Source organism: Tympanuchus pallidicinctus, unplaced genomic scaffold (genome assembly GCF_026119805.1).
Source record: "Tympanuchus pallidicinctus isolate F22 unplaced genomic scaffold, pur_lepc_1.0 scaffold24, whole genome shotgun sequence".
NCBI lineage: Eukaryota > Metazoa > Chordata > Aves > Galliformes > Phasianidae > Tympanuchus > Tympanuchus pallidicinctus.
Genome location: NW_026294741.1, coordinates 3,532,278 through 3,555,854, shown reverse-complemented (window position 1 = coordinate 3,555,854; position 23,577 = coordinate 3,532,278). Strand labels below are relative to the sequence as shown.

At 47.8% G+C, this 23,577-nt stretch overlaps 2 protein-coding genes across 5 annotated transcripts in view; both read left to right on the top strand.

Annotated features, from left to right (window-relative positions):
* The window catches only part of SPECC1 (sperm antigen with calponin homology and coiled-coil domains 1), an 82,498-nt gene extending 77,088 nt beyond the window's left edge, over positions 1 to 5,410 (top strand). For all 4 annotated transcript variants that reach the window (XM_052689017.1, XM_052689016.1, XM_052689019.1 and 1 more), the window contains one exon: positions 358 to 5,410. In XM_052689017.1, the coding sequence (XP_052544977.1) occupies positions 358 to 447 (90 nt within the window). In that variant the 3' untranslated portion in view covers positions 448 to 5,410. The remainder of the gene's footprint in view (positions 1 to 357) is intronic.
* Positions 5,411 to 13,883: 8,473 nt separating this feature from the next.
* Positions 13,884 to 23,503, top strand: ADORA2B (adenosine A2b receptor). Its single transcript, XM_052689043.1, has 2 exons — positions 13,884 to 14,607; positions 20,992 to 23,503. The coding sequence occupies exons 1-2, from the start codon at positions 14,279 to 14,281 to the stop codon at positions 21,683 to 21,685; spliced, it is 1,023 nt and encodes a 340-aa protein (XP_052545003.1). The 5' UTR covers positions 13,884 to 14,278; the 3' UTR covers positions 21,686 to 23,503.
* The last annotated feature ends 74 nt before the right edge of the window (positions 23,504 to 23,577 follow it).

Here is a 23,577-nt window from a genome sequence, read left to right as displayed (position 1 = left end):
AGGTAAGATTAATAAGAAGGAGGAAATATTATGGGTTCATAAGCTAAATTACAGAACCAGGGACATGAAAAGAAGCAGTAATTTAAATAAAATGAAATTACATAGAGAATTACTCTTTGATTACAGATGGAAGAGACCTTTTCAGGATGTACAGTGTTTAAATAGTTTGTTCTTTGGCTGGAGTTGTACAATTGCAGTCAGCCAGTAGATTGTTCCCATGGGCTTTTATACAGTTATGTGGCCTTAACATGCTCTGGAATGGAAGCAGTAGTGTTCAGTAACAAGAGCTACTCAGAGGACCCAGGGATGCTCCCAGTGGAGGTGCTTGACTAAATTTTGACAATATGTCCTATGCAGGAACTCAGTGAGATGATGTACACAGACCGGCCAGACTGGCAGAGTGTGATGCAGTACGTCGCCCAGATTTACAAGTACTTTGAGACCTGAGATGCAAAGCAAGAGGTGGACACAAGTGGGGAAGAGAACAAAGAATGCCACAGATGCACTCGATCACTTTAAAAATCCCCTTGCTCCTCTTCCACAACCAACCTATGCTCTTAGTTTGAAAGAAAGCTCTTCCATAGTTTTGATTACATCTGGGATAAAACCAAATAAATAACCATGTCCATATATTCACACCAAATTCATCTGCAGTTTTGTTTCTGAAGAGGATTCCTTGTGCTATACAATGTTTTCCACAAACTAATCTCTACCGACCTGCCACAAAATGAAGTTTTAAATCAGTGTGGACTACGCTGGTACTCAAAGGAAGCTGGGAGATTAATTCTAATACAAAATCTCACAAAAATGCTCTTCTTGCCCAAATATATTTAACTCATCCCAAATATGTTTTGTTTTCTTCCCTCTGTGTATTTTATGAGATGCCATGACAAATGCATGTGTGTCAAACTTTAACCTGAGTTATTCTCACACATCTGACCCAGTCAGTCTGCTAGTTTTTTTTTGCCGTAGCTTATCCAGTAGGATAACAACACCATCATTTGTAACTTGGAAACCATGCTCTGTTCCACCACCAGTTCGTGAGAGAACTCTGGAAGATACTGTTACTTGCTGGAACTCCATTTCAGATCAAACAGGTGTCATTTCAGAGAAAAACAGCTTGATTACAACAATTTCATTACTATAGCTTGACTGTTAAAAGAAGATGGAGCCTTGTTTCACAGCTGTCTATACAGGCATTGTTAGCATAGGAATATTGCAGATGCAAGTTACTAGCTTTAGTTTACGAGGTGCCAGGTGGTGACTCTCTAAGCAGTATATTGGCATCTCAGTAGTTCGTGGTTTTGTGAACTGAGTAGAGCAACTTCTCTTTTCTGCACTGATCTTTTATAATCAGCACAAATAAGTAAATTCTATGTAGAAGCATAAATCTTGAGACAGTTTATGCCCTTTGAGATGAAATGTAGTCCACAGGGCACTGTTAAATGTTTAGAAGTTACATTACCCTGTTAGAGGGCACAGTAATGTATTGGTAACAATAGAAGTTCCAGTTTTACTCTGCAAATTGCAGAATGTTGCTGCGTTCCCCTCTTGGTTTCTTGGATATCTTTAAGGTGCCAGAGAAGAGCCTTTCAGCTAGCAATACCATCAACAAGATGTCTGAAATATGCTGTTTAATTTACTGTTTCTCTTATTTCACCCCATGAAGGTAAATTTTATGTCATCTCCAATGGTGAAAGGATCAAACTCAATAAGGGCTACTTAGTTTGTTCTAGGAGCAGGTCTTAGAGAATGTGCTGTACAGGATCTCAGGCTGCTGGCCGCTTTAGATTATGATGCTGCAAGAAAAGAGTTGTTTAGTTAGTGTGTTTAACCCTGTGACACAGACCTGATGCTTCAGGAATGTTAACCATAGGCAGTTAGGGATCATTTTTCTCTTACAAAAGTTAATAGTGTACGCTTGCTGCTCTTAGCACTTGAAAAGAGCTCGTGAAATGGAAATAGATGATTTCACTGAAGAAACATAATTTTTCTGGGGTACTGCAGGTGCCTGATCTCAGCCTCTGGCTTCCCCATAGTACTTAATTGTGTTTGTTTATTTGTCTCTTTTTTTTTTTAATTAGTAAACAAGCTATTTCAAACTTTGGTTTTCTCACAGCAGCAGCAAGATTTAGGGGATAGATGACAGCAGCCAAGGTCAGTGAGTGCCCTGAACAGAAAGGAAGCTGGAAGAATACAGAATATGCCTGTTTCACAGGAGGAGGAAAGCAGCACTTGCTCTGAGTTCCAATTTGACACTTACTCTAATCCATCACCCTCAGGAAAATCTGGTTCTAATCTTTTGAGTGTCTGTGTGATAAAAAGTGGCCCATGCTTGGAGTGCCCTTGAACTCTCTGGTGTCGTGCTATACTGTGAGAAAGTGATTGTAAATGCTTGGGCAGAGTTCCTTCCTTGCAAGAGAGTGCTTTCTAGATTAAATTAAGTCTGCAGTAATTTTCAGCATACACTCTGACATCCCTAGAGAGCAGGGGATGCATTGCTCTAAATGTTCTCAAATATAAGTTTCCTGTCATATGGTAAGATGGAAGAGAAAAATAGTTGCTAAGCAGATTTTGTTTAGGAAGGGAGCCACGCTGCACAACTCCTTTGCCTTCTGGATGCAGCAGGCTTTTTTCCCTTGAGGTATCCATTGGCAGAGATCCCAACTCACCAACAGCCTGTAGTTCAAAGCATAGTGAAGTCAACACAGAAAATTCCATATTCCTCAGTGGGCTTTGGATCAGGCACTTGGAGAGATGACAAAAACTGTTTTCATTCCCAGAGTCTGGAAAACATTCTGAAGTCAGAGGGCTCCACATGATCCAGAAAAGAAAGATCATCTTAACCCTCTGATCACTGGGAGTGCATGTGTTCTCTGTGGCTGTCCAGATGTAAGCTACATACGTATGTTATCTAATATGTCAGTTCCATTTGCTTCAAGCACAGTTTTGACACTTATTCTAATCTGTTTCCCAAAGACTCACTAGCTTTACAAAGCATTCTGCTGCTTGATCTGATGGCTTTCAGTTTTTAACTCAATTTTATAAAGCACTGTTTCTGTCTCTTTGCAGCCCATTTTCTCATTCCTCCCAAAACAGCTCGGTCCAAACTCGAATTCTACGCAGTAATGGTATATTCATGAGAACACGTTCCCTTACTTGGGAGTTGGAACAAGGAGTTGTCTGTAGAGAACAAGATATCATTTTTTACCATTTGCTCTGTGTTACTTTCCAGCCTTCAAACCTGCAAAGCATCTCATTTTGAAGTGATGACAATTGGAGATTGAGCTGCTCTTCCGAGTTATTTTCTGAGATGAACAATTGGGTTTATGGGTTCGTTTAAGCTGCTACATTGTTGTGTTTGGTTGTTTTTTCCTTTGGAACGTTGCACCGCATCTGACCCAGATCTTCAGAAAAGGCTATTGCTTTTTGAGGCTGCCTAAGAGTTTGAATATAAATTTACGTTTGTCCCATATAAGGTGCTGCAGAAAATACGTAGTGTCTGTGAGTTCTTTTAAGGCATCTCAAATTGGAATTTGAAAAATTAAAGTTCCAGCTGCCATTAATGTTACAGGACTTATTAAGATAAGCTACACTGTATAGGAATATTCTTGCTAAATTGGAACACACGGTGCTGTGATGTGGATGGTATCAGCAACAGCTTGCTTAAGCTACCAAAATCCTTTTTGACTTTGCCTCTTAGGAGTGATAGATTTTTTCCCTGATGCAGGCAGGTGGAATTGCTTTAGCATGTGCTCCTTAAATGTACAGTAGCTCTAGAACACAACTGCATTTATTTGTGTCCTGGGGTAGCCTGTCAGACTCCAAGAAATCATAAAGCTGATCTTGGTTGAGCACGTGAGAAAAATGTTAAGGATGGGGATTTCAGTGGGGTTCAAGGAGGGATATTGTGTTGTGTGATTGTTTCACTACAGCTGCTAGAGGAAAGGGAATTAAATGTGTAGAAAGTGATCTGACTTCCAGAATTTATGGTGATTTATAGAAGGTACAGAGTATATCATGATTTGGGAAGGTACAGGGGAGTTGAGAAGAGAGTCAAGAGTCAGCTTTCTAAGAAGGTTTTCTAGAAGGGCTGATGAACTGTTTCTGAAAGTATGCAATGAAACTGCCTGGAGTGAAAGTCCAGTATGTGAGGAGAGGGAACAAGATGGAAAATTAATACCTGTGCCTGTATGGACAGCAAAGGATGTGGATGTCTGTAGGATTTCAGCTTGAGAGTCCTGACTGACTGCCATCTGGAGTGACGTTTCTCCTAAGAGCACAGCCTGGGATGGTCCTCGGAAGATGAAGAGGGAAGAGAACCCAGAGCTCACTGCATTGGCCAGGTTTTCCTTCCTGTGACTGTGATATTCATGGGAATGTCCGAGAGCCAAAGATTCACTGTTTTTCTTGTGCTGCAGTAAGGCAGCCACATTAAGCAGACTCATTTTTGACTTAAGCAGCTTCTCCAGTTTCCATTCAGTGAGACACATTCTGCTGCTTGAGTTTTGGCAGGTTTCTTTTCTTTTTCTTTTTTTGTTTTCTTTTTTTTCAGGCTTTCTGTATGATTTTTCTTGTTCTGTATGTGCAACCAGTATTTGTGAGTTTTCTGTCCAAACCAAATAGGTGCATGCTGACAGAAGGACTGATTCTGCCCTATTTGATTCCTGACCCAGAGCTCTTCAAAGTCCAGCTTTTGGCTTCGCTGCCTTAACTCTCACTTCCTTGGCAATGACAGTAAGAGTGCATTGGCTCATCTGGCTGTAGGTTGTTTGCACCTCCCTCATCTTTCTTTGCTTATGGCTTCCATCTGCAAGTATCTGACAGGTCCAGCTGTCTGCAAAGCTGCACCTTGTCTATCTGATGACATGCAGAGTCCGTATGGGATGAGATTATGCATTTTCCTGTCAGAAGAGGGCTTTTGCCTAAGAAGACTCAGGGCACTGAGCATTAAGACATATTTTTAAACCCAGCAATAACTTCTACTATGCTAGACTCCGTTGTTTTTTATCAACTCCAGTGCCATTTAGACTCACCCACAAATGCTGTGTAGGAACAAGTTTATAACTTAACTACAGTTAACATTTTTCACAACTGATGGTCTCAACATTTTTAACTTGCACGTGTGCCAAGTTCCATTGGGTGGTGCTGGACACAATATTTTTATTGATTATTGGTCCAGACTTGAGTTTCTCATGTGGCATAATCATCTCTAACAGTCAAGTACTTTTAGCTTTCTCTATTGGATACAGATGTTACATCGTGATCTAATTTATACAAAGAGCACATTAGAATGTATATACAAGGCATTGCCAGATTCGGACATGCTAATATTTAAAGATTAACATTATTGAAATGTATGATGCAAAAAAAAATGTAATATTTCTAATAAATCTTTCTCTGTTTCTGATGTTTTTGCAATGTTTCAAATATCTACGTACAAATCTGATTCATCTGCAGACTGCTGGGAAGCAGGGCTCCCAGGAGAGGCTTTAAAACATCCTCATGGTTCATTGTTTCTCCTTCACTGGTAGCAGAGAAAATTTGATCAGAAGCTTCATTTCATAAATACATCAATTTCCATTTTTTAAGTAGATGCATTTGGATGCCTTTCAGAAGATTGTCCTGGGGATAAAGGAGTGTCAGATTCTGAAACAGACTGTATTGAAGACACAGTAAGAATCCATCCTAATGCAAAAGAAAGGAAGGAACACAGGAGACGCCGGTATGTTTCTGCATGAGGAGAGCTTAAATGACTTAGAGGATTTAGGAGGAAGCAGTCAAAAACTGAATACCAAGGACGCATGACTGGAATAAGCATCAAGTATAACAAGTCACCAGTAAGGTGGCAAAATGAGTTACAGCTTACAAAGAGCAACTCCACCTGGTGCTGTTACACGTGATGCTGAGGAGCAGCAGTGAGTAGCTGTGTCTGGCTGTGTAGATGAAAGCTTGTGAGAAAGATTCTCATTTGCATAATCCAAACTTCTTTGCTTTTCCCCACCTCAATATCACGTTTCAGCCATGGGTTTTAAATGCAGGGTTGGTCCCTCCTTGTGGCAATGTCACAGGGGAAGCAGTGTTGTTTTGATGATTTCTCTGATTCAGACAGCTTTACCTCCTGGACATAGCATGACCAAGTGAAATGGCAACGTAGAGTTTCCAATTTTTTCAGGCTGCCACTTTATTTAGAAATCTTGCAATAGCTCACTTAGAAAGCACTAGATTTGGTATTTGTATCTTTTTGGTCTTCTGCAAAGAACTTCTCAGAACCAGCCTTGTCTTACCCTCTGGAGATCTCACCATCATCAGGAATGTGTTATGCACAAAGAGCAGCACTCTGCATTCATCAGTTGGATGATCTTGGATTAAAGCAGTTCATGTCTGTCTATCTAAAGTTCCAATCCATCATCAATCTATTTTATCCTTTTGTCTGTCCTCATTTTTCAGCCATTAATTCTTTAGGGCAATGACTGTTTTTGCTTGAAGTTTATTTAACCTCTAACCACAATCTGGAGTCAACATGCAGTATTGTAATATGACTAATTAATAATCAGGTCAGGCTGATTTTGCGATGTTTCACCTCAGGGATGTGAAATCTGCTTGTCTGTCTCACATACTGGTGAGCAAAAATTGCACCTACCAAAGTCTCAGTTCCATTCTCTGTTTGTAAAACAATATGAATCCCTTGATAGCTTGTTGTCAGGGTTGACCCATTCTTTGTACAGTATGGAGATACCAATGGCTATCAAGGTACATGCTATTGCAGCTGCTTTAGATCATGTTTGCTTTGTTTTTGAGCAAGTGATCAAACAAACTATGTCTGTTTGCTGGCTCTTTAAAATCTGTCACCATATTCCTTGTTTGAACTGTAATTGCTACAAAACACAAAGTCATGCTATCACAGATTGTCTCAAAGCTTAAGCCAAACAAGCACTCATAAAAAGATATAAATGTTGAAATGGAGACACTCGACTTCAGTATCTCGACTAAACTGATGCCACTGCCTTTGCCATGGTAACTATACACTGAGAATCCTGCAAAAATCAATAGTCTTTCCATCAAGTTCTACAGGCTGTAAGATTGTTCTTTTTTTTTTAATCAGAATTTATTATATTCAGTTGTGTATTATTTGCAAGTATTAATGTCTTCAAATTCCCTTGTTCTCTTTCAGAAAACAGATCCTATGTAGGATCAGTTGGTGCTGTACCTGCTGCCAGACTTGGTATTTCTGTTACTGAAGGAAGCTGTGAGATGTTTGCAGGCTCTGCAGCCTCAGCTCTTTTCACAATATACTCCAGTTGCTTTGATTTATTTGTTGGAAAAAGCTGGATTCTCTGTGGAAAATGTCTGTGAGTAATCCATGCTGATATGTTTGCAAGTGGTTCAGCAAGAGACTGGAAATGAGAGTTCAGGCCAATATTTTCCCAGGATTGTTTGTGGCTGGTTGTAGATGAGCGAAATGAGAGGATTTAGGGCTGCTTTGCTGCTAAGTTTGGTTTCACTGCCAGGTGTTTCCTAATGCTTAGAGAGCATAGATTGGACTGGAAAGAAAAATTCCTTTCCTGCCTGGTGCACATTCATCTATCTGAGATGGAGAGGTTTTTATTTGTTTGTATCAGCGCAGTGCCCATGTCATGAACCTCTCTGAGAGCTCACAGACCTGCTCCAAACATAGATTCCAGCACTTGGAGGTTCACATCCAGCTGGAGCCCTGGCAGAGGCAGATAAAAGCATAGTGCCATGACCTGATCTATATTTGAAGCTGAAGAAAGCACAGTCGGTGCAGTAAAGCTTGAAGCCCAGTATGAGCCCTGGGAGTCTTGGTTTGCATTCCCAAAATGGTCACAGACCCTCCCTGGGAACTGAGGCAGGTGTGCTAATCACAAACATGGTTTGAACCTATGGGAACTCACTTGTGGTTCCCCAAGATGTGATGAAAAGGAAACTCTTGGTTTCGGGAAAAGCTTATTATGTTTTTCAGTCGCCCCCACCTCTGAGCCAACCCTTTCATGTCTCCCCTTAGTCATTAATAATGCTAATTTTGCCCAATATTCCCAGGCTTCTGCTAACTAAATGGACAGAATCTCAGATCCTGGTTGCTCAAAAGAAAGGAAAAAAGAAGTGAGGTGCAATGTAGAGGAAGCAGTTTCTTATTGAATCACATAGTGAACAGCTTTCAGACAGGCAAGTGTCACACCACGTTGTCTTGGGCTGCCCGGCCACCAGTGGGTGTAAAATAATTACTCTGTGTGTCCTCTTTTTAGGCTACAACAGACGCAGAGATGCTTGAACAGGAGATGCAAGTGAGCATTAGCTAAGGAGCTGAACAGGCCTGAGAGTCATGGACCATAATAGATGGCAGAGAAGTAATACTAACGGTATGAGAAGCGAGTCTCCCAGATGGAGAGTCTGCAAGGGTCAGAACCAGGTGGCTGAATTCTCACAGGTGAAGTTTTGCATTATTTGATGCTGAAATAGTACTGGCACAAGCTGTGTATAGCAGGGCTCTGAAGCAAATCAGAAAAGATGGCATTAGGATTATGGGGGCAATCAGTGTTTTTTATTGAGCATAGCAGGAAGAAAATGAAAGCTGTAAAATGCCAGTGTGGGTAAACATTATTCACATATGTAGAATGTGAACTTCTGTCCCCTCTTGAGTACATAGCAATGACTGAGGTTTTATCCTTACCTGCACATCATGAGTTTAAGCTGGTTAAAGAGAAACTAACAAGACTGGAGAATTAAAATGATAGCAGGTGTTTTTCCAAACCTGCTCTGTAGCAAACAGCCCAGCACAGAGGAACCTGCTGTAATGCCACTGTGACTGGAAAAGGACAATTGCTGGTATGAGCTGCAGGGAATGGAACCCACCTCCTGGGGATGGCTCTCTTTAGGGATACTGCTGCCCAACCCCCTTTGAAGGAACCTGCAGAAATTTGAATTTCTACTTATAATTTCCTTCCCTGGAGGGCAGTAACAGTGAAAGCAGTGCACACAGTCTATTCCTATTTGTAATGCAGCTACTGGTGTTTGGTTCCCACAACCCAGTATGTCTGAATAGCACAGCAATAATATCATGTGCATAGCTTAGCCCTTGAGAGTAGTTGTACTGCTGAGACCCTGGAGAGCCATTCAGGGATGGAAGAGTTCATTTTGAAGCTTTGCAAAGGGACTCATAATACCAGTAATAAATAACACGCTGATCCATGTTCCAGGTTCTCCCCTTCACCTGGGATTAAGACAGTGCTTTCTGAGCAATTAAATGAGGGTCTGAAAAGTCATGCGTAATGGACATTAAGTTACTGTGTTCTGAAGGTGTTTAGCAGCAGGTTTATGTCTTGCTTTTGCAAGTGGACAAACAGGATCCAAAGGAAGTGAGGTTTCTGTGTGCTGGTGCCCAGACTCTGAAGGAAGGTGGCATTCACTGTGTCACCATCCCTCCAAGGGCAGGACCCTCCCGTGCTGGGCACATCCCAAGAAATTCTTTTTGTAATGGAGGAGCACAACAGAGGCTGTGGTAAAGATACTTGGAATCAAACGGGTTTTGAGCACAAATTCACTCTTTGCTGTGCTGAGACAGTTAGACAGGAAGGCTGTGGTACTTCCTCCACATTGCCTGACCTGATTTTTGGTGTGTATCCTGCAGGTTTCACTGTGTCACAACTAAGGCACCTTTTTACTCATTAGAGGCTGCATGGGTCTGTCTGTGAAAGGAGAGTGGGAATTAGAGGCAAAGGATGGCTCTAAGGTCTCATGGGACTTGGAACATAATGGGCTTCTCTATTCAGGATGGCTGTGTTGCATTAATTCAAGTCTCCTCAGTCTGTTCAGTTGGAACTCAAATGTCCCATTTTTGCATAAAGCCGAGCAGCTTTGATCTGTGGTGTGAGAGCGAATTTCCGTGCCCTGTCAGAGTTTGGCAAGGAGCAGAATCACTTCTCCTTATTGTTCCTGTGAAGTGTTGATGGAGAGCAAACTTCTGAGTTACACTCCTGGAGCAGACATTTAGCACGGTTGTGTTGTTAGGGGCAAGAAGCTGTGAAGGCTTTGCCCAGGAAGCGCTGGCTGTGAATGAGGCAATCTCGAGTTGTTTGAATTGCAAACGGCATCACTGCCTGTCCTGCTTCACCCTGGGCTTTCCACTGCTGGTGTTGGCCTGGAAACAAAACGACACTTCCTACGGATTTCTCTGGGGAAGTTGCTGTACCCTCAGCACAAGTGAGGCAACCCGCACCCTGCCAGCCCTGTGTGGCTTCGTGCACTTCTGGAGAAGCTGCAGCTTTCACTTAGGACTACTGCTGAGAAGGGTGCTTGGCTTTGCATCATACAAGGTGCTTAATAAGTAAAATCAGAGATAAATTAAAACGTTCTTTAAAATGCTGTCCTCACTGCTTGGCCCTCTGCTCAGCCAAAATCCTTCCTTTTTAACTTCTCTGCTCTTAATAGTTTATTTTTATTTTTCAGTTTTGTGGTCACTTTTGTTTTCTAATGAAAAGTGTAAGATACAACTCACCATTTATAAAGAACTCACACACCTGCATTGTTGCAGGATGCAGATAATTTAGGCACTGGTTTTACATTCCAGAATAATTTACGTTTATTATCTGGCAGTGACCCCAGATCTTGGAAAACCTAGGGTTGTTGATCTGCAGTTTACAATCTTGCCATAATTTTTTGTTTCATCTCTCAAGTGCTTTGCAGACTTACTGAGGTCTCCAGCATGGAAATAGTTTTCTCTGGAGATTTGCTCTATGCTTTACACTTTCCCTTCTCTTCAGGAAAAACACCCACAGCCATACAGGGCAAACCTCACCTTGCACCATGCACCTCCATAACTTCAGAGTTCATCTGGATCTTTGGCACACTAACACTCAGTGCAGAGATGCAGGCAATGAATATTCGGGGCAGAGCGACGCTTCACCTGCTGCACACCATATTGCCCTCAGAAATGGAGTTTCCTTCACCCAGCTCGTGCAGGCAGCATGCAGCTCACACTGCCAGTGGAAGCACCACTTTGAAGAGGACTTTTGCACCAGCTGCGTGGTTTGCAGGTTATATTATGCCTTGGGAATCCTTCCTTGGAGCCAAGATCGGGACAAGCTGTGTCTTGTCCTGCAGAGCAGTTCAGAAGTGCCAGTGGAGACTTGAGAAGCAGTTGGGCCTCAATTCAGAAGGCTGTGCCAGTTCTCCCGGGCTGATGGCAAGCAGTCAGACACAGCCTCACAGAACCATTAAGGTTCAAAACGACCTCTAGGACCATCTAGTCCAAGCATCTGCCTAAAACCAATTTTGCCCTCTAGACCGTGTCCATAGGTACCGCATCTCCACAGATCTGTCACTGGTCATTCTCCCTGGCCAATGCAAGCAGTTCAAAGAGATTAGGAACATTTCTCCCCAGGAGGTGCGTGTGTGTTTGGAGGTCTGTGCTGGAGGCTGGAGGGAGAAAGAACCTCTGGGCCTCCTTGGTCATCAAACTTGCATGCTCAGCAAGGAGCAAGAGGCTGCGTGCTGCCATCCAGGGACTGCTCAGGCAGCAGGTGTGGTGCTGTCTACAGGCCCGAGGGCTCACTAAGCCACGTGGCAGGGCTGAGAGCCCTGAAGGTGTCAAAACAGAGACAGCCAGGGCAGCCCTCAACTTGAGCCTTGCACAAAAGATCACAGCGGCCGCAGGAAGCTGCCTCCAGCATGGCGGCTCTGCTCCCCTGGGAGCACAGCGACAGAGGAACGGCACGTACGAGCTGCAAGCCTCTGCCAAGCCGTAGCCCAGCAGGCTGCTGGGGTTGTCTCCCACTGTATCACACTCAGCACGTGTTTAAAGCTGCTTCCCTCTGAACAAAGGAGCTCGAGTTGTGCTGGCACTTGAAAGGAGCAGCTCACCGCTGGTGTCGCTTCCTATGGGAGCACTGAGCAGCAAGTCCCTGGAGTTGAATAAATCCAGGAAAGTAATGGTGGTGATGATTTACTTGACACTCAGTGGCATCTTTGTGCCAAACAGTACTCTGCTCTTAATGTGCTCCAGCTCTTGAATAGATTCTGTAGCCTGTGGGCTGCCTTAGAATCACAGAGTATCCTGAATTGGAAGGAACCCATAAGGATTGCTTACGGTCTCCTGTATACAAACGCACACTGCACACATTTTCATCTAAGGACCATCATCATCACAGCCACAGGAATGAGTTTCACAGCGCCTGCTCAGCTGGTTGCTTTACAAGGCCAGCGTGCTCCAGTGGTGTTTGGTGGTAGATTCTATGGTGCTATTCTTCTTAAAACAGGGCTCAAAGAATGCGGCCAGAGGGCACGGGCTGGGAGCTGCATATCTCTGACTGGGAAGCAGCTCATCCTGCTCTCCTGCCTGCAGGTTTGACTGCATTTGTATAGCAGAGCTCAGCACACTTCTTTTTGGCCACGCTTGCAGCAAAGTTGTGTTCGGAGTGAGTTCAGCTGCATCAGTTAACGCCAAAAGAAACCACCAGGCCTTGGCAGAGGTTTCTGTGCATTGCAGGGCCATGAATCTCAGCATAATGCAAAATCCACAATGTTCAAAGTGCTTTGCTACCTGCCTTGCAGACCTCCTTGTCAGGAACAGCCCATTCATCACGGTCTGCAATGGACTGCTGCTCTGTTCACATCTGACTTGGTAAACCAAAACTTCCATGGGATCAGCTTGTAAGAAGTGCTTCCGTGGTCACCACAGCAGATTCTTCCCTAATGACACGCAAAGAAGTCCCTTCCCCTTGCACTGAAGTGCTGTAAAGCAGCAACAGGCTTCTGTTGGCACATAGTATAGAGCTAGGAAAACAGCATGTAAAAACCCTGATATAGATCCATTGCTCTGGGGTAAAAAGTGCTTTTCCACAACTGTTAACCTTTGTTTACATGATTATACCAGCCTCCCCACGAGCGGAGCTCCGCTTATCCCCAAATAATAAATAAACCAAACCAGTGCAGGCAGGTTCAGGACCCAGGCAGGGCTGGGGAGGACCTGAAGCACATGGGATAATCTCTATTCCCTCCACAAAATAAGCATTTAAATAGTATTTTTTCCCATGTGTTTTTCTTTTGCTTCAGCTTTGGATCCCCAGAAAGCTTTCCTTCCCACAGGTTTTTCTTCCAGAGTTTGTTTTAAAAAAGCAACTGCAGTTTCTTTTACTTTCTGTTTGCAATGGCCAGACCTGAGGTCGAACATCAGTGCAGTTTTGTGGCATCCAGTAGTGCTCAGCCAACAGGCAGGAGGTAACGATCCCAGCAATTCTCTTTGCTCAGCCCCAGCTCTGGCTGCGTTTTGATGGCAAACACAGCATACAGAGCAATGGAAAGGTGTTATTGGACAGGTGCTGTATTTCAGCCCCACTGCTGCATGCAGCCCCTTTGCTTTGGCGATTCCCTCAGGTTTTGGTGCATTCCGCACTCTGTAGCCCCACACTCAGCCTCTCCAGCCCTGTGAGTAACACTCAGCTTTGGTAACCGTTATGTTTTGCCACTTCTTACGTCAGGGAACGTTACGTTGTGTGATAACCGTCCGCAGACGAAGTGCTGTCATGATTTATGAAATAGTTCTCTTTTTTTTTTTTTTTTTTTCCCCAGCTCATCGCGGGGATTTTTCTCCGTGTGGCAACATCGCACGGCGGTGTCCCAACGCGCTTAGCAATACGGTGCGGGAGAAGCGCGGTGCTGAACGCCGGGGGGAACTTTCTGCTCGGGGCACCTGCGGGGCGGGCGGGGGCAGCGGCCGGGCGGAGCGGCGCGGCGCGGAGCGGAGAGAGGTGCGGGGGTGCCGGCCCGGGCCCGCCCGCCTCGGCCAATCGTGGCCGCTCCGCACACTCCCCGCCCCGCTCCGTTCGCCCCATGTGCAGAAATAGCCGCGGCGGCGGTTTCCGCAGGGAGCGAGGCGAGCGGGCGGCGGCGGAGCATCCCCGGGCGGAGCGGAGGGACCGTCCCGTCCCTTCCCGTCCCGTCCCGTCCCGTCCATTCCCTTCCCGATCCGTCCCGTCCCGACCGGCCCCGATGGCCCCGCGGCGGCCGGGCCCCGCGGTGGAGGGCGGGCGGTGATCGCTGCCGGCGAAGCTCGGATGCCCCCCGGGGGACGGGGGCTGCGGGCAGCGGGGGGCCGAGGCGCGGGGCTCGGCGCGCCCCTGCGGCCCCCCACGGCCCCATCTGTGGGGCCGGACATGGGAATTGGGCTCCGGGAGCCGCTGCCCCGTGGCCTGCCGGTACCTGTGGCGGAAAGTCCCTTCTGCTTGTGAACCTTTCGAGCTCCTCGCCCTGGGCTCTCGCCATGAACACTATGAAAACCACCTACATCGTGCTGGAGCTCATCATCGCCGTGCTGTCCATCGCTGGCAACGTCCTGGTGTGCTGGGCCGTGGCCATCAACAGCACCTTGAAGAACGCGACCAACTATTTCCTGGTGTCTCTGGCGGTGGCTGATATCGCCGTGGGTTTGCTGGCAATCCCCTTTGCCATCACCATCAGCATCGGTTTCCAGGTGGATTTTCACAGCTGCCTCTTCTTCGCCTGCTTCGTGCTGGTGCTGACCCAAAGCTCCATCTTCAGCCTGCTGGCGGTGGCCATCGACCGGTACCTGGCCATCAAGATCCCCCTGAGGTAAGAGTCCTCACACCTTGCAGCTGCCCCATCCCACCTGACTCGTGGGAACTTCCTCTCTCTCACAATACCGTGTGGTCTGCCGCCCAAAGGTGATGATAGTGAAAGTGTCAGTCATTTGCCATCACTTGCTCTGGGACCAGGTTGTCAGCGTCCCATCTCTTACTCAGAGATATAATTGTGGGCTCAGTTTCTGGAAGTTATTTGCCTTGGGTGGGTTGGCAGTGGCTCCACAGCGGTGCGGTAGTGAGGGACAGCTCCAGCTCATCTATGGAGGTATTCGTACAGCCCCCATTCCTGTGGTATCTGGGCTTCTCTGGGTCATTAAGCATAAGAACAGCTGTGCAGGCTGCTCCCAGCCGGGGTCGTGATACCTTCAGCAAGGCTGAAATGGAGCCCTAGGATCTGCTGTGACACTGTGCATGCTTCACGTCGTTAACATGGACTAGAGCTAACGAGGCTTTTTCCAGGTTTTAGAGGAGCTGTAATGAACAGAAAGTGCAGTTTGTTGCAGCAAGTGTTGGGTGCTGTAAGTGCGTTTCTGTACTCACACATGAGCCTGTTCCTTCCGAGTGTGCACACCAGGAAATATCAGGAGCTGTCAGCTCTGCAGCGTGCTGTGAGGGGAGAGCAGCAGGGGGGTCAGAAACCACTGTGTGGTTTTCAGAAACACGCAGTTCATGTTTTTATCCAAGCGTGGTTTCAAGGCTAGGAATTGGCTTCCTTCTAATTCATTGCAATGCACTGGGAAAGTGTGCGAAATATATTTTACAAGTGCTAAGTGCACCAAAACTCCAGAGTCTGTAACATGACTGACCTGAGTCTACCAGCCTGCTCTCCTGTCTCCACTGTCCCTCCCCCAGAACAGACATTGATGCAGCCCCGTAAGCCCCAGGAGCACTGGGACTGCCAGCAGTGTTGGTATGGTCAGGGAAGCTCCAGCACAGGGACCTCAGCTGAACCACGCCAGCTGCAGCTTTCCTGGGCTCTGCTCACCTCTAGCTCCTCTGCACCACTGATGAATTCATCCTAAAGTGACTTACAGGACCCCACCCACCCACCCTCTTCTGGCACCTTGCAGCACAGAACTCCCACATGTGGGGCAAATTTTAATTAGTCATCAGGCAGACAGTAAGACTGGGTGATGGAATTGCATGTATCCTGAGTGGCTGTGTGTCACCAGAGTGTGGAAATTCCATGGGATATGGAGTGTTGTACGGGGGCAGCAGGGCTCAGCTCTGGCTCTGCCTGCTGAGCTCCCAGCCTCCAGCACAGGACTCTATCTGTGTGGGCAATGCTTTGGCGCCTGATCCATCTGTTGGCACTGAGGCTCTTGGAGTGGGCTTTGACAGCACAGAGCCCCTCCGGGTAGGGTGAAAGCAGTAAAACCCCATTACAAGGATGGGAACAGGGCAGTGCCTCAGCAGCAGCAGGTTTAGAGACTGTGCTGAAAGGCTGTGTTTGTGCAGCACAGGTTGGTGCCCAGCTGCAGCCTGCATCGCCTGAGCTCAGCACACCGCATTCCCTCTGGTAACCTGTGTGGGGATGCTGAGGACGGAGCCTGACGCATAATTCAGTATTATTTAAGGGATGTTTCAGCCCACAGAGGCCAGGCAGGGCTGCGGGCAGGGCCGTGCGTTGCAGCCAAGCTTGTAATGGATTTTTCAGTTCTTTGGCTGAACCGAGAAATCCCATGGGATAAGAGGCAAATTACTTCAGTCTGACTGAAGCAGCAGTGGCTGGGGGTGGCAGAGAAACATAGGGTCCCAACCGACTGTGCGGATCGCATTTGGGCTGCTTGGCCCTTCTGCTGCTGCTTTCTGAAATGGAGGCACATAGGAAGGAGCTGATGGGCCCCCACCTAGAGTGCAGCAAAACAACTGTTTTGTTGAATCTCATACCAGTTCTTTGGAACCCTCCCTCGTCTGGCTAAAAATATTTGCTTAATTTGGCCACAAAGTCATGAATTCTTTCTGTCCCTTGAAACTCTATTTTTTATTTGTTTGTTTCACAAATTTACTATTTCCTGAGGAGCCCCCTGCACCATTCCTGCATGTGTGGCCACAGCCCTGAGCCCCTTCCCAGCTCCTTTCTCCCCAGGACACACAGCTTTTGGCTGCCCTTTGTCCTGCTGTCCCTATGCCCATCAGTGCTGCCCTGCAGTGCCTCTAAGTCCCCTGCCCATCCCATTGGTGACCAGCACTATTACTGCTGGTTTATAACCTCAGCACACAGCAGGCCAGAAATGTGCCCAGCGCAGGGGGGAAATAGCAGCTATTTTTAGGTGTGAGCAGTCTGATTTCCTAAAATATGTCCCAATTTTTTCCATTTTTCCTGCACCTCAGGGGTCATTTCCCTCCCTGGCAAAAACCAAAATCCCGACAGGATGTGAATTGTCCCCAGGACCTCTGCACTTCTGTAGCAGCTGTGGGGGCAGCAGGGATGTCAGGGAGCACACAGCTGCTTCCAGGCTGTGGTTTGGGGCATGGAGCTGGGCTGAGCCAGGAACCAGAGCCTTGGGATTGTCCAGGGCTTCTTTCAGCTCAGGTCAGCTCAATCTGTTATAAAAACCCCAATATTGTGTTAATTTTTGTGCTGTCTCTCAGGGCCGTGCTGCCCTGACCCTGATGGCAGTCACTCTGCAGTGGGATGTGAGGCTCCAGCGGAGCTTCATGCAGGGTCAGTGCTGCCAGCTGTGCCGTCCCCATCTGCTCCCAGAGCCTGCCGAAGGCCGGCGGGGCTCAGGGAATTTGCACGCGCCAAAGAGCGGATTATCCCCCTGTAATCCCACTGATGACTTCGGGCCTGCCATGAGCCACAAATAACCCACATCCTGCGTTGTGTTCCTGGGGTGTGGCTGTGCCCTGTGAGCACCGTCTGGTGCTGGGAAAGCAATCAGGTGCTGAGGAGCAGGGGAGCTGCTGTACCCCCATTCTGCAGGGGACAAGGGACAGCGATGGCCACATCCTCACCCTGCGCTGCTGAGGGCCCTGGTGCCTGCTGTGCTGCACAAGAAGTGATCTCACTGCCACCCACCACCTTGCCCTTATCCGCTATCTGCGTGCACAGGGCTCCCATGCGTGGGAGGGGTTGCACCAGTGCCCTATACATGGGTTTGCACCGACACAGCCGCAGCTCCTATCTCCCTTCTGCACCACAAGGTGTGCCTGGGGGCTGGGAATGAGAGAAATCCTCATCCCCAGGCATGGAGGGGCTGATAGCAACACCCCCAAGATGGCTGGGAGGGTGCTGAAGCCGGGCTCAAGGATGCTGCAATGCCAACTGCCGCCCATGGGCACACAGTCGGCACAGCGCTCACTGTTGGCTGCCCTCACTGTGCCCCCCAGCCCCGTATACCCGGCAGGAAGGCCGAGAGCATGAGCGGGGGATGCTGCTGCCTTCCCATGTGCACAATAGGGACAGATGCAGGAGGAAGTGATTTGTCTGCCACTGGATGCGGACGCGCGCAGATGTCCGGCTTCCTCGGCCGATGCTGTAACGCCGATCAGATTTCTCATTCTCGCCGCCAACTCCTTCCTGGTTGGACAGCACTGCTTTCTCCTTTTCTTTTTTTCTTTCTTCCCTCTAAAGTGCAATTTATGATTCATTTAAAATGTCCTGCCAGGGTGTGCTGTTTGGTGTGTGATCTCAAGCAGCACAACAGCACTGGTGCTGAAAAAAAAAGGGAGTGTGATGCAAAGTACAGCTGCAAGTGGATGACAGGGACACAATGCTTGGCAGCCAGAAGGCCCTCACCCTTGTGAATGGAGGTGTCTGTGTGTTTTTCTTCACACTTAAAATAGAAACATGTAAATTATCACCACGTGTTTGTATCAGAGCACCTGCATAGGATGAGTTCTGTGGCTCCCAGCTGCTTGTGTCCCTGCCGCCAGCACTGGGCACAGGCAGATGGGGAGGACGCAGCACAGCACTGCAGGCACGGCCCCAACCAGGGACCCAAAGGGCAGGACAGGGGCTGGGATGCTCCTGGCTCTGCTTTGCAGCAGGCACTGATGTCCCTGTCGGGCTGCTTGGAGCAGCAGCCCCACTGCACTCTGTCATTAGAGGAATTCCTCCTGATTAGAAAGGTAATGCTGCAACGTCAGCAGTGTGTTCTGTACACAAGAGGAGCATTTAAACACTCAATAGCTCCATGTGGCTTTCACACCTCTGGTGTCAGTACAACTATTTGAGAACAGGTACCAGTGATGAGGTGGCACTGGTGCTCCTCCAGTGTGCAATGGGCAACAGCAGGCGGGAGCTGAGTAATTAGCAGTCTGACACTGATTAGGCCAGGAAAGAGACTGTGCCTGCCTGTGTGAAGGGAACTAATGCATTGCTGGGTTATTTAATCTCAATAAATCATTTTAAAATATTCCGCTGTTATTTACATTAAAGCAGCACTTGATGCCTTTTGGCAGAAGCATAGAGGAGATTCAATATTTGTTGTCCATTAATTGAGCAGACTTCAGCGAGTAAATTTACTTTAATTGTTTCTTGCCTAATAATATTAAGCCTAAAAGAGCAAAGGAGAGATTTAGTGGTGCGTTCAGAGCTGTGGAAATGCGTCGGCTCCCCACTGCCTGCTCACGCTGTGTGTGTATGGGGATGAGCTCGGCCTTGCAGTTGCCATTGCCATTGCTGCTGTTGCCGTTGGTTTATGGTGGCTCGAGGCTCTGACCTTGCCAAGATTTCTGGGGTTTTGCTTCTAATCAAACCAAGTTTCAGAGCAGGTTGAGCTCCTGAAAGCAGGCACAGGGCTTTGAAAAAAAAGGGCTGGGCCTCACAGCTGCCCCCTCTGATAACTTCTCAGCTGAAGCAGTGCTGGATAATGAGGAGAGAAAGGTGCAGGGCACCCAGACCTGCCCTGAGAGCTCCATTGGTGTGTGTGCAGCCGTGCAGGGCTGCTGCCTGCGGCCGTGGCTCCCAGCAGGGGATGGCCGCGTGCGCACGGAGGCGACGGCAGCGTGATTCAGATGCACAGCTGTGGGTCTGTGGGAATCCAACCCTCCCCTGCCTCACGGGCCGGAAGAAAATAAGAACAAGCGTTCTTAGGATAGGAGGAGCAGAGTAATGGAGCCAGAGTAAACAAGCACTGAGAGGAGGGTGTGGGAAGGGGGGACACGTATGTCAGCCAGTGGATGCTAGCTGGCAGTGGACGGGACAATAATGGGTTTCTCATGTTGTCTTTCTGGCACTCTCTGAGCTCTTTGTATCCCCAGAAAGAGAACTGAGCAGCGCTTTGATGCTGCTGTCTGTTCTAATTGCACCCAACTCGCCTGCCCTTCCTGCTATTCTCACTGCTCTGGGCAACTGGGCTTGGGGGAGCATTTGGCTTTCCTAACTCAGGATTTGGCATAAGGAGAGGTGTAGGGCAACACATGGCTCTGTGCCCCTCAGTACCACACCAGCTTGACCCTCTGCCATGGCTGAAATTTTTTGTAACTCATGAGAACCTGAGGAAAGCATTTGCTCAGAAATCCAGCTTTATGCAACCACACAGGAGCAGCCCTGGTGGCCAGGGGAAGCTGTCCACATTGATGGGAGGGCAGGAGGAGGGAGAAGAGCCCAGTGTTCCTGGCTCCCTGCTCCATGCCTGGATGCAAGTCTCGGAATAGAGACACAACCCCTGGCTTCTAAATCTGAGCAATCCATCATTAGCAGATGCTGGCTCGGAGCAGTCTCCCAGGGTGTTTGTTATCCAGCCACAACAGACTTGCGTGGGCTGCAGCCTGGCATGTGTAAGCCAGCTATCGCCCTGTTTGGGAAGCTAATAGGATCCGTGGTTTCCAGAGACACGGATACTTCCCACGTTACTGTACGAGGTAGCACAGGGACAGACATCACACTACTGCACTGTGGCAATCTCCAGTCAGCCAGCATTGCTGCAGGCCTAAGAACAGCCCAAACTGAAGCAAGCTGCCCGTTGTACAGAGGCTATAAGACCATGTGGTGATGTTGGTTAGGTTTTAGCTGCCCAGTACAGAGTGCAAGTGAGAGCCAGCAGCAGCTCAGCCCTGCAGGTCAGGTAGCCCAGCAGCATGCTGGAGCATGCCTGTGCTGGGAGCCAGGTGCTGGCTGCAGTGCTTTGTGCCCTCCTGGTGGGTTAGGATCACACAATGACAAAGTCTTGTTCAGAACTCTCAGTCCTTACCTCCAGCTGAAGGCAGTGCTGGGCACCTCTCAGGAACAGTATGTGACTCAGCTTCCCAGATCCCCTCGTGGGCATAGAGGTGAGATTTTGTACCCTGGGGCCATCACAGAGGTGAGGTTCCTGTGGGTACACGTGGGGCTTTTGTGGCCTCCACCAAAATGCTAATGACTTGAACTGCAGGGAAGTCACGAGCACTCCTTTATGGCTCTGTCCTGGTTCTGATGCTGCAGGTACAACAGCCTGGTGACCGGCAAGCGGGCGCGAGGACTCATCGCTGTGCTGTGGCTCCTGTCCTTTGTGATCGGGCTGACCCCGCTGATGGGCTGGAACAAAGCCATGAGCGGTTGTCCCAACTCCACCAACGAGACAGGGGCTGACAGCGGGGCAGGGCACCACGGCTGCTTCATCTCGTGTCTCTTTGAGAATGTGGTGACTATGAGCTACATGGTGTACTTCAACTTCTTCGGCTGCGTGCTGCTTCCGCTCATCATCATGCTGGGAATCTACATCAAGATCTTCATGGTAGCCTGCAAGCAGCTGCATCAAATTGAGCTGATGGGCAACTCCAGGACCACTCTGCAGAAGGAGGTCCATGCAGCCAAGTCTCTGGCCATCATCGTAGGACTTTTTGCCTTCTGTTGGCTGCCCCTGCATATCTTGAACTGCATCACTCATTTCAACGAGGAGTTCTCCAAGTCCAAGCCAGAGTGGGTGATGTATATGGCCATCATCCTCTCACATGCCAACTCAGTCATCAACCCCATCATCTACGCCTACAGGATCAGGGACTTCCGCTACACCTTCCGCAAGATCATTTCCAAGATCCTCTGCAAGACGGACGACTTCCCCAAGTGCGCCACCGACAACAACCAGCACCTGACCGTCACCAACACGAACGCTCCGGCCGCCTCGGTGACCATATGACCTCGCACGTCCCGCTCCCAGCCTGTCCCCAGTGCTACCCTCCCTGTGCCTATGTGAACAGATACAGCCGGCTCGATGGGAGCGCTCAGCAGTGACCACTATGCAGTTCCGCAGCTGTATTTTTATGTTTGTAATTTACGTGGTGCCTCCTAGGGGGATAACCTGACCAGGGAGACTGAGTGCAGTTCACCCTCTACTGTTAACCAGGTTGCGTGAGCGCTGGTGACCGTGCTGTGCTTCCTTGCCAGGTCAGGTGCTGACTGTGGAAGTCCCACCTGCTGGGGGTGTTTCCCCAGTTGTGCTGCTCATGTCAAGTCCTCGGATCTTTATTTTAATTAATGTTATTGTTTTTTAATGATTGATAGGAGTTATAGTTTAGTGTCTGGGTTTTTTTGGGTTGTTCATACTTGACAGCACTTTCGTAATACTCTAATTATTCCATCAATTGTTTGATGCAGCTAGTATTCTCTGATGGGAAAAAGTCTTAGCCCAGTTGCTGGTGTGAAACCTGATCTGTGTTCCAGGCTCTGAGGGACACAACTGTGCTGACGGCAAACAGATCACACCTGGCCATATTTTTGGCCTCAGAATGAGAGCCCTACTCACTAAAACAGAGAACTTTAGGGAAAGGGCTGCCTGAAGTTTTAGAACAGCAGTTTTATCGCCTTTAAGTCACTTTGTTCTATAGTGCATACTAACTTGTGCAGCTGAACGCATCAGGTTTGATTTCTCGTTATTGAAATGCAGAAGGCAGATATGCCCCAGCAGTCATGGCTGCTCTGCTCTGAAGCCACCGAGGGCCATGGAAACACAGGACCTTTTTTATTTACTTTCAGTTACTTCAAGTGCTCACCTCACCCAGAGGCCAGTTTGCTGGAAGTGGTGGATTCAGCTCCTGTAAGGCAGCTGAACCATCAAAGCCAGCCACAAAGCTTGGTGAAGCACCAGTGAGCTCTGACGGGGTCTGTGCAATGCCCACATTTGGCTCATTATCTTGGCATTTCCAAGATGAATCTGAACAGTTAAAGCTAGTCTGAAGGATTTCTTTTTTACTATCTCCATTCAGCTTTGCTGCATCTGCCTTGGTCATGATCCAGCTAACACATGTAGCCACCTCTTGCCATTTAGGCAGGCTTTGGCTCTCCTTTTAGTCCTTCCCTTCACTATTATCTTTGGCTGTGTTCCTTCCTTTAATCATGGCTAGAAACAAGTAGAGTTTCACCTGCACGTCTGGCAGAGTTGCAAAGTGGTTGCAAGCCACCTTTATCCTTACAACAAAGCATTCAATCCCTCCCCTCATGCAGGCTGAAAAAGAACCTAACTCTTAACAGCACAGAGCAGAGACAGAGCCAGTCCCAGGACACTGCCTGCGTGTGACAGCACTGCAGAGTGGCACTCACTACTGCTACCTTTCATATGCCACTTACGAGCCAGAAGTCCATAGACAGACAGGTTGTTTCCTTTGTGTGAATGTGCTCCCGAGTTATTAGCCATTGATAACTGTGGCCTGGGTCACCACGGCATTGAGGCACACAAAGTGCCTTCCTGGATCTGAGCCAAAGTCATTTCAAGGAAAAATAAAAACAGGACACCCTCTCACCCCTCCTCAGAAAAAGCTCTGAACATTACTATAAAAATGTGAAGTGAAAATAGCAGAGGACCCTTCTGTAGAGTGTAGCTGTGGACCCTCCGCTATCACTCTTTACCGCTCTGATGTACATAGGATGGATGTGTTTTCCTCACATTGCTCAGATTTTGTATTTGCCATAACTTTGTTATTTACATACAGAATGCTTAATCTACCACCTACACAAGCTGGCTCAGCCTGTGTGCAGTCGTTTTGTGCAGTGTTGTGTTCACACGGTGTGTCATACAAATCCACACTACCTGGA

Excerpts from the sequence above, each read along its gene's own strand:
- ADORA2B (XM_052689043.1), top strand. The coding sequence starts at position 14,279 with ATGAACACTATGAAAACCACCTACATCGTGCTGGAGCTCATCATCGCC. Across the intron at positions 14,608-20,991 it reads GCCATCAAGATCCCCCTGAG|GTACAACAGCCTGGTGACCG; the intron begins GTAAGAGTCCTC and ends CTGATGCTGCAG.